The sequence below is a fragment of the Lipotes vexillifer genome, unplaced genomic scaffold (assembly GCF_000442215.2).
Source record: "Lipotes vexillifer unplaced genomic scaffold, Lipotes_vexillifer_v1.1 scaffold408, whole genome shotgun sequence".
Classification (NCBI taxonomy): domain Eukaryota; kingdom Metazoa; phylum Chordata; class Mammalia; order Artiodactyla; family Lipotidae; genus Lipotes; species Lipotes vexillifer.
In genome coordinates this window covers 925330-936472 of record NW_006787469.1, presented here as the reverse complement: position 1 = coordinate 936472, position 11143 = coordinate 925330, and the positions used below count along the sequence as shown (strand labels likewise).

General features: G+C 47.3%; 1 protein-coding gene across 1 annotated transcript in view; it reads right to left on the bottom strand.

Annotated features, from left to right (window-relative positions):
- The window catches only part of PLA2G4E (phospholipase A2 group IVE), a 61086-nt gene extending 50281 nt beyond the window's left edge, over positions 1-10805 (bottom strand). The window contains exon 1 of the mRNA XM_007460198.1: positions 10623-10805. Within this exon, the coding sequence (XP_007460260.1) occupies positions 10623-10805 (183 nt within the window). The remainder of the gene's footprint in view (positions 1-10622) is intronic.
- Positions 10806-11143: the final 338 nt, after the last annotated feature.

The window sequence follows — 11143 nt, the reverse complement described above, 5'->3', positions numbered from 1 at the left end:
GCTCTTAAAAAATAACAGTAAAGAGGAGAGTCTTACCCTGCCTGATACTAAAATAAACTACAAAGTCACACTAACACAAGCAGTAGGGTGTTGGTGCAAGAATAGGACCAATGGAACAAAGTAGAGGGGGCAGAGATAGACCCCGATATTTAAGGGAACTTAACATATGAGAAAATTGGCACCACAAATCAATAGAAAAAGAACAGATTGTTTAAGAGGTGATATGGTCATGAGTGGCTCAGTGTATAATGTAAAATAAAACAGCATCCTCACCTGTCCCCATATAAAAAGATGGGCTGTAAATGGGGTGAACATAAGAAAGGGAAAACTATGAAGTTGGCAGAAGATAACATAGGAGAGTCTATTTGTGGTCTTGGGGATGAGGATTTCTTAAACATCATTTTGAATCCACAAACCACAAGGAAAAAAATTTCTAAATTTGATTACATAAGAATTAAGGGTTTCTGTCAACTAAGAACACAGAGAAACAGTTAATAGCCGACAGAATAACAGAAGACATTCGCATCACATTTGCAAATCACAAAAGGATTAATGTCTAGTATATAGGAAGAATTCTTACATATTCCACAAGAAAAAGATGGCCATGCCAACACAAAAGTGAACCAAAGATTTGAACCTGCAATATATAGGAGGGGAAACCCAAAAAACTAACAAGCATTTGAGGAGATGCTCAAAATCATTGGTAATCAGAGAAATTAAAACAAAAATGAAATTTCACTGCAGCTATTATATTGGAAAGCACTGAGAACGTTGAATAAAGATTGCCTTTCTTCGGGGAGAGAATGGGAAAGGATTTGTGGGTTCAGGGAAGTAACAATCAAGAAGGCAAACTCGGGGCTCATGGGCACCAAGGATGATAACAGGCCATGTCCTCAGCCCTCTGCACTCAAGTGAAATTATTTTCCCTCCTGCTTTTCCCTGGAGTCACTGCCACTGCTCCAGCCTGAGTCATCATCTCCCTCATCTCAGCTATGGCATTAGCCTAACTGGTCCTCCTGCTTGCACTTTTGCCTTGTTATAAGCCATTCTCTAGAGAATCTCCTAAAAGCATAACTAGATTATTCGACAGCCCTGGCTAGAACCCTCCCATAGCTTCTGGTGGCTTTTACTTCTTGCCATGGCTTCTCACATCCTACTCCTCCCCTTGAACACAGTTCAGCTTGTGAAGTGGAGATGCTGCTTTATTTCCCCCTATATAGTGAGCCACTTGTAGCCACATGTCATCTATTAAACAGTGTGTTCTTTTCCTATTGATCCGTGGTGCCAATTTTATCATATATTAAGTTTCCTTAAATATCAGGGTCTGTCTCATGGCCCTCCATGCCCCGAACATGGTAAATCCTTTTCCACATCAGGGATTTTTGCGCTTGCCGTTCCCTGGCCCGAAGCCTTTGACTTTCTGCTCTGTGCTTAGCTGGCTCCTTCTGCTCTCTCGTGGCTCTGCTCAAGTGTCATTTTCTCCAGCAGGCCTGCCCTGACCACCCTTTATAACATGTGTGCCTTTCAACCACTTACTTGCTTCTGTGTTTCTCTGGTTATTAATTAAGTTAAATTAGACCCAATCTAACTTAATATATCATATATTGATTTATCATGTTCATCTTTTTGCCTCGTTCCACCAGACCGTAACCCTTTTCAGGGCAGGAACATTGCTGGTCTTGTTCATCAACTGGAAACACCTAACGCCCACCAGTAAGAAGACGGTTAGTTATGGCACATTCACCACTGGACCATCACACAGATGCCGACAGGAGCAAAGTGGCTACCATCTATTGAATGTTTACAAAGTGACGGGGACTATTCGTCATATCTTGTATTACCTGTGAAGTAGATACTATTATTATCTCATTTTAAAGAATAATTGAGACATGGGGAGGGTAAGCCACTTCCTCAGAGTCACCATAGTAAGTGACAGGGCTGTGATGCAAATCAGTCTGTCCCAGAACTTCTGACTTTAACCCTCATACACTCAGCCTTTTGGGAGACGCTACTGCCCTGGAAAATCAAGATTCTCCATTACGTTTTTTAAATGTCTCTTTATGTTCCTGTGTTCATTGATAAAGCTCAATTTCCTAAAACAAACATATAATGAGTAACACAGACATAGAAAACAAACTTATGATTACCTTAAAGGGAAAAGGGGGTAGGGGAGGGATAAATTAGGAGTTTGGGATTAAGAGATACAAACTATTGTATATAAAATAGGTAAACAACAAGGTCCTGCTGTATAGCACAGGGAACTATACTCAATATCCTGTAATAGACCATAATGGAAAAGAATATGAAAAAGAATGTATGCATGTATAACTGAATCACTTTGCTGTACACCAGAAACTAACACAACATTGTAAATCAACTATACTTCAATTAAAAAAACATACAGTGAGTAAACACAGTTTTGACAACATAAAGTAAAGCAAATATTATACCCTCCAAGTAACGGAAGATAAAAAAATAAAATCAACCTTTGAAGTTAATATGTCAAGATGTCTCAGAACTTCCGGTCAACAGATTAGACGTGACTATTTCATGATGACAAGATATAAAATAAGGATAAATATGGGTTTCCCTGGTGGCGCAGTGGTTGAGAGTCCGCCTGCCGATGCAGGGGACACGGGTTCGTGCCCCGGTCGGGGAGGATCCCACATGCTGCGGAGCAGCTCGGCCCGTAAGCCATGGCCGCTGAGCCTGGCACGTCCAGAGCCTGTGCTCCGCAACGGGAGGGGCCACAACAGTGAGAGGCCCGCGTACCGCAGAAACAAAACAAACAAACAAACAAAAAGGATAAATATGACAAGAAAGGCTCTTTATTCCAATGTAGGTAGTATTTATGTTCCTAAAGTTGTCAACAGATCCTGCCCTTCTTTATCTTTATAAGCAGATGTTAAAGTCCTACTCAGTGCTTTGTATTCTCAAAGCTCAACATTTCTCAATCTTGTGAGGTTTCTGCTACTAAAACTTGTGCCTCTGGTTTCAACTGGATGATAGGTTTTATCGTCCTGACTCTGTCTCACACATAGTAAGACTGCCTGGAGCTTTCTGTACACTGAGTTTGCTCTTTGTCACCAGTCACCTCTGTGAGGATGACATTGTCCAGTTAGTTCAAGGTCTAGATGTTGAAGTTTCACAGACCTGGATTTGAACGCTTGTTTTGCCACATGTTAGCTGCATGAACTTGGGTAAGTTTATCCCTCTAAGCCTGAGTTTCTGCATCTGAAAAGTGGGAAGCAAAATAATTCCTACCTCATAGGGTGGTTGTGAAGACTAAATGAGATAAAGTCATAGCACATGGCCGGCCCTTAGTTAGCGATGGATTCAATACAAGTGCTATGATCCACAGTACGGCAACCTCAGACGCCAAGATGTCATCTGCCCAAGGAGCTCACAACGTAGGTTGGGTGAGACAGGAAGGTCATACAAATGGTCTCAGGATGATCATGCCACATATGAGGAGAGGTATACATATATGCTGCTTGGGGATCACAGCCACCCAGGGCTGGGAAAGTCAGAAGAGGCTGCCTGGAATAGGAAAAACTTGAACTTGCCCTCGAAGGAAGGATAAGGACCCAGGAAAGAGCATTTCTGTCTGGCGAAACAGCATGAGCAAGGGTATGAAGACTCAGAAAGGATATTAAATAAGGTACCAGATGTCAAGTGTAGGAATCATGATGATTCTTCTGTTGACAGTGGTGACTCATGAGCAGAGAATATTTAAGAACGAGAGCAAATCCTACTCCTACAGGCAGAACAGGTGGCCATAGGCCCTGTGTGGTTTGGGTGAGCTGGAAGGCAGGCATGCCTCCTTCATCAGCCCAGGGTGGCTCCCCGGTGCAAGCCGTGGCCTGCAAAAGCCCCCTGATAAATAAATGCCTCTCGCTCTTCACCAGCCGGGAGTGGTCGCTGGTCTCGTCCTGCCCAAATGCCCTGCAGTCTCCCAGGGCCGCCAGTTCCATGCAGACTCTGCCTCAGCTTCTCTAGCTATCACTCTGGGTCTGAGGGGACGGTACCCAGGAAGGATAAACATGCATGTCTGTGGAGGAGGAGGAGGAATCCGGAGCAGGGCCTGTGAGTGTCAGAGGGAAACGATGGGAAGCAAGGTTGCAGGCTCCATTCGTTTCTTCATGGCCTCTGGTCACCTGGCCAGAGCAGTCCCATCCATCTGTGTTTAGGTCAGGCTAAGTCTACACAGGCAGACACTGCCTTTCTGTCTGGTCAGTTTACAGAGATGGAAGGGCTTCCCGCTGGCCTCAAGGCCGGATATGGGCAGAGACCAGGTAGGGCAGGAGTCACCTGGCCATGGAGCCCGCAGGGCGCCAAGTGCCAGCAGCAGGTGGCATTGCTCAGTGGAGGGGACAGCTGATGTGACGTAGGTGGAGAACATTCACTGAGCACTCAGGAAGTGCCCAGCACCGGCTCTAATTCTGGACAGACTGACTCTGAACAGAGATTTCTTATATGTAAGGAACTCTTTCGTGAGTCTCTTCTGGGAATCAAAGACTTAACAAAGAGTTTAAAAAAAAAAAAAAAGGATGAAATGTGAACATTTTAACCTGTATGGTTTTTTTTTTTTTTCCCTAAAATCCTTTTGGTCCTTTCTTCCCTCAAACTGGCCCCTGGCCTCTGCTGCCCTGAGGAAGGAGACCGTCTTCAAAATACAAAGAGAAACAGAAGATAAATTTTGGCTTCTAAATTTCTCTAGGCCTCAGCTTTCCTGTAAATAACAGATATGGAAAAATACATAGGCAGTCATTTATCCTTGCCCCACCTCCACCATCCGACAGCTGGCGTAACAGCAAGAAACTCTTGGGATCCAGAGAGGAGAGCACGTCTGACCTCTGGGAGATGCAGCCTCACAGATGTGCCCTTTGGCTCCCAGAGAGTAGAGGGAAGAGGCCTGGGCAGACTCATGGAAACTCCGCAAGACTGCCTGAGGGGCCCTGGAAGTTAGGAGAGCTGTGGGCCTGTGGGCGATGGTGGGGCTGAGTGAACCAACAGTGAGAACTGCTGGGCTGGGGTTGCTGGAGCCTGAGGGCCCAGCTCAGTAAAAGCCACATGAGGGCATCTTGGCAGACGGCCCAGTAGAATGATTGCACTTCTGGCAAACTCATCATTTGGTGAATTGACTTATTTTTTTTACTTTAAAAATCAACTCTACTGAGGTATAATTTAACACAATAAAGTGTATCCATTTGATGGGTTTTGACTATATACAAATGTGCAACCACTGCCACAATCAAGACGGAGATCAATTCCTTCGCTCCCCAAATTTGCCTCATAGCCCTTTTGGTCAACACTTCCACTTCTCCCTGGGCCTCAGGGAACCACTGATCTGCTTTCTGTTGCTGTCAATTAGATGGGTCTTTTCTAGAGCTTCACGTAAGTGGAGTCATACTGTTCAATCTTTTGTGGTGACTTCTTTTGTTTGGTGTAAAGTTTTTGAGATTTATCTGTGTTGTTGTATGAGTTCTTTCTTTTTCACTGCTGTGTAGTTTTCCATTGTAAAAATTACAATTTGTTTATTCATTTGTCAGTTAAAGGATAAAGGTGTTTCCAGTTTTCAGCAATTATGAATAAAGCTGTTATAAATACACATATACAGGTGTTTGCATAAATATGAGTCTTCATTTCTCTTGGGAAGATAACTACGACTGGAATGACTAGGTCTGATTGATTTTTACCTGGTGACCCAGAGCTAGTGTGATGTCACATCTGGGCTCATCTGACAATCCCAGCCTCCTGTCCTCGGCACTTCTCCACTCTCCCTGGGGGTGGGAAGATGAGTTGTAGTGGTTCGGATGGGAAACCCGTGGTGACTCTGGCCAGGGTGAGTGGCAGGGATGGAGAGAAGCGATTGGATTCAAGACGTATTTCGGGGGACTTCTCTGGCGATGCAGTGCTTAAGAATACGCCTGCCAATGCAGGGGACACGGGTTCAAGCCCTGGTCTGGGAAGATTCCACATGCTGTGGAGCAACTAAGCCCGTGCACCACAACTACTGAACCTGCACTCTAGAGCCCACAAGCTACAACTACTGAGCCCATGAGCCACAACTACTGAAGCCCCTGAGCCCTAGAACCCGCACACTGCAACTACTGAAGGCCGCGCGCCTAGAGCCCGTGCTCTGCAACAAGAGAAGCCACTGCAGTGAGAAGCCTGCTCACTGCAACGAAGAGTAGCCCCTGCTCGCCGCAACCAGAGAAAGCCCGTGCGCAGCAACGAAGACCCAACGTAGCCAAAAAAAAAAAAAAAGATGAATTTCGGGGTAGAACCATCACAGTATGATGGTTTAGATATGGAGGGTGGGGCAGAAGATGTACAGTGGGCTTCAGTAACCTGAGGTGAAAAGATGTAATGCACAGGGGTGGTCCTGAGGGAAATCCATCAAGTACAAAAGTAGAGGGCAGATGGGGAGAGACTGGGGAACTGAGCTTTGAGCTGGGCCTGAAATGTGGGCCAGGCTAGGAAAGGCAGCAGGAAGGGAGGGCATTCCAGGAAGGGAAGCAGCAGAATCCAGGTGAAGAGGTGGGAATGAGCTTGTCTTACACCATGTAGGCGGCACAGAGTACGGCAAGTCCCGCCAGGAGGGAAGGGTGGGCGCCGGGCCATAGGGTGGGCAGCTGGGGTGGGGTCCGATTTCGTCAGGCCTCTGGAGTCAGGCAGAGGTATCAGCCTTGATGTCAGAGATAATGGGAAGCCGCGTGGGCTCTGAGGCCTGCAGTCAGCCAGCCAGCCACCTGTCACTCAACGTTCCAGGTGTGCACCAGAGGCTGCAAAGACACTAACAAGCCGCCACAAAGCTTGGGCTTCCTGAAGATATTTACTGACAACCCACTCTGATAAAACTATGGGTCGTTTATAGACAAAGTCTTTTGGCTTCCTTGGTTTCTTCCAACCTCATTGGCGATTCCTTCTCAGTCTTCTTTGGTGGCTCTTCTGTCTCCACCAGGCGTCTAGAAGGTGGGGAGCAGAAGGGCATAGGCTTCTGCTTCTTCCCTTCTGTCCGCCCCACCCCCCCATTTTTGGGAGACCTCATCCAGCTTCATGGCTTCAACAACCATCTATATTCTGCTTCATTCTATATTCTGCTATCTCCCAAGTTCCAGACTTGCGTTTGCATCTGCCCACCTGACATCTCTGCTCGGATATGCGTATATCAAGCACCTCAAATTTAAAATGCCCAACACAGAAACCTCCAGTCTCCTCCATCCCAACCCATTTGGGGAACCCTACCTTGGGGTTCCCTAGATGACTCCCAGTTATTAAGGCAAAAACCTAGGAGGCGTCCCTGTGTTCTCATTCCATATCCAATCTATCAGCAAGATAGAAGTTCTGCCTCCAGAAAACTCCAGAATCTGTCCACTTGTATTTAAGCCGCCTCCATTTCCTCCTGGACCACAGCCAGAGCCTCTTCACTTGCCTCCCTGTTTCCCCTCAGACAGTCCATTCCACAGACCAGCCGCAGTGGTCGGTGTAAAACATAAATCAGATAAAGTCCACCCTCAGATTAGAAGCTTCCAGTGGCTCCCGCCTGATGCCTCAGAACAACCCCAAAGCTGCCTCCTGCTGCACTGGGTCAGCATAAGGCTTTGACTGCTTCCTCTCTTCCCCTGCTCTCTGCTCTCCAGACACACTGGTCTTCTCTCTGTTTCCAGAACAGACCAGCCTTGTGCCCACCTCAGGGCCTTTGCACTTAGAATTTGCTCTCTGGGGAACATTTTCCCACCGGTCTTCTTATGGTTCAGATCTTGGTTCCGATGTCACCATCCTACCTCCTGTCCCCTCCCTGCTGAAAGTCACCCTCTATCACATGTTTAGTTCCAGTAGCTTTGACATAGAAACAGTCATGTATTTATTTACTGTCTGTCTCCCCCATTAGAATGTAAGTTTCAAGAGGACTGGATCCTGTCTGACCTGCTCAGTGCTCTGTCTTCCACTCCTAGAACAATACCGGGGGCACAGCGGGACCTTGATAAATATTTGTTCAAGGAATGAATATGTGCCTCAGTTGTGGTTCCTGGTCTTCCTGAGATGGAAGACATGTAACAAGCCACAGGAAGAGTTGCCTAAGAATACAGTGCAGGAAATGGTAACTCTGAAAACTAATCCGGTAAACTCATTTTTGCTGAATTGTTGCTGGATGACGATATGCTACCCAGTAATGCCAGCCTCCAAGGGGTCCTAGAAAGATGAAGACGTAATCTACAGGGTGGTCCTGGAGGGACACCCTTCAAGGACCAAAATGGAGGGCAGATGAGAGACTATTTGAAGATTGGTGGGTCCTTGTGGGTCTCTCAAAATTTGCCATATGGAGGATTCCTCTGTCACCGAATGCAGACACATCCTCCCCAATCATACACGTTCCCCCCACATACATACATTCCCTAATATTACACCCCCTCTTGCAGAGCTGACTGTGATTCTTCTTATCTTGTTCAGGTATTTCATACCGGTCTTAGGGAAGAACCAACTGACAAGCTTCTGAGAAATTCCATGGAAATTTGCAAAAATAAAGCACCTATAACCTCCGACATTTCACCATAAATCTTAACAAATTATAGTACAGGCACACAATGGAATATTATTCTGCCACTGAAGTGACAATTATGAAGTTTAATTATCAACCAAGAAAACATTCATGGCTGTAATTTTAGGTTAAGACAAAAAACCTGGACATAGATCTGGTATAAGTATTATAAGCACAACTATATCAACATTATCTAAGGAGAAAAAGGACTGAAAGGGAATAGTTATTGTATTGAGTTAATATGATTACAATGGGTTTTTCCTTTATGTTTCCAGACATTTTTTGAAATGACTTTTACACACATAAAAAGGAAAATATTAAGGTTGAGCACAGTGTCTTTGTGTGGTTGCCTCTGTCCCAGCCCTGTGGCCTTCCTGCTCTTCCCTCAAGCAGCTGAAACAAGACAAGGGCACAGCCTCATTCCTGAGCCATGTCAGGCATGGGGATGACAGGGCAGAGGGGAGAAAGAATTGTAACGTCACAACAACAACGACGACAGCAGTCAGCATGGTTCCAGCTTCCTGTGCTCCAAACACTCTACTATCTACACCTGACATGATTTTGCCCCAGAGGTGGAGAAACTGAGAGGTGAAGTCTGAGAGGTTAAGGAACTGGTCTGAGGTCACAAGGTTGGCAACTGACAAAGAAAGTTATGGAAGCCCTGGTCTGATTTCACAGGCCACGCTCTCAACTACTCTAAGGAGGACGGCACTCTTACAAATACCGAACCCCTGTGTTTCAATGGCTCTCACAGCTTTGAGGGGCCACCTCTGATTCAGGAGGCCTCTGATGCCAGGGAGGGGCAGGGGGTGCAGGCCCCTGACCTCCCAGCAGGGCTGTAGCTGGTGCATCTCCCCCTGCAGCACATCAGGAGCAGGCCTGGCCTACTGGACCACAGGGACTTCCCCACTGGGGGACAGGGGACTACAGGAAGGGTGGGAAGGTGTGGGGCAGAGACGGGGAGAGGAACCACCACTCTTCACCTGTGACTCTGAGAGGGGTCACCGGCAGGGGCCCTGGTGCTTCTATGGGGCAGTCCGTCTGGTCAAGGGGATGAATCTTGGGGGGACTGGTCATCTGCCCAGCTGCCCTCAGGTACCTTGGGTGGTGGACACTGGGTTGACAGCCACAGCTATGAAGTGGGACCTACGGGGGCCAGGCAAGGTGACCCCGTGGTGGAGGGCCAGGATGGAGCCAGCAAGCCAGGGTCCAGACAGAATGGGACAGAGGCAGAGGGGTCCACAGGGGGCAAAGTGACCATGACGCAGTGCTCCGGTGAACAAGGCCCATGGACGGACGCAAGCCTTTCCCCCTGCTGAGCTCAGCCTGGCACTGCTGCTGAGACCAGAGCAGCCAGAGGGGCACAAGAACACGGACCCCTCCCCATTGCTGGGAGCCCAAAGGAAGCTCACACACCTGCCTGGCGGAAAAGATGGGGAGGCAGATCTAGATCTACTGATGATTGCCTAAAGCCACGGTTCAATTTTTGTAGCCCACTCAATTTACCAGATGCGACTGACTTAGTCAAGGTTTTCTCTTCACTGGCCCATAGGTGGGGTCTGTGAGGAAGGCCAAATCAGTACATTCCCTCCAACTTCCTCAGAGCTGCGGGTGGTTACAGTTATGACCCTGCCCTGCCACTAGGCTAGATGGCACAGGCTTAGAATCTATATGTGCCAGGTGGTCTGCTAAGTCATTCACCTGCAGGATCCTGACCCCTCTTCTCAGTATCATATCAATAGAAACACCTGCCATCTCAGCTCTCCTATCGACTTAGCTGTGTGACCTTAACCCCACTGAGCCTCAGTTTCGTCATCAACACTAATCCCTCCCAAGCACATAGACTGCATGCAGTAAAAGGTCATCACTGTCAGAGTTAACAACTCTTTGGGGCACAGAGACGGGTAAGGACAGGTAGGTGATGGGGCGGGGCCAAAGGGATGCATCTGGGAAAGAAAGAAATTAACAAAAACACAGCCTCTTAACTCTGCAGCAATGCAGGTGAACTTACTCACAGTCAGGAAAGCGGGGGTAAAATTTAAGGGGCCAGGAGCACTCCCCAGAAATGCAGACATACCTGAGAGCCCCCAGGGGCCATGGGAAGTAGAGGTGGGAGATGGGGAGTTTCCAAGACCTGTGTCTGCTCCAACTCACTGACACTCCTTCCTGCTGTGCTGCCTTCTCCATCCCCTTGTAGGCTCTGCAGGACAAACACATCAGTTCCCGAGCCAGGATGGCCTTCTGAGGTCTGGAGAGTCATTCCAGCCACGTCCACCTCTCTGGGGCTTAGAACAGGCTGTTTGGTACTGGGTTGGTCCTTAACAGCGAGGCAAACCGCGAATATCCTTGGGAAATTTCAAGGGAGTTTTGCAAAACAGCAAAAGCAATGTCATCGGATTCCTCCTGAAGATAAATGAGGCTGATGATTAAAGAGGTGAAGGAAGTCAGTGCTTAGCTAAAAGAGTCCCACATCTCTGTGAATACATCAGCCAATCTGGGCCGACTTTGGTGGAGAGAATGTTCTTGCTCTGTGTAGAAAGTCAGCAGCAAGCTACAATTACATTCACCTGAAGCAGCTCTCCTCAGGGGAGGCCTGCA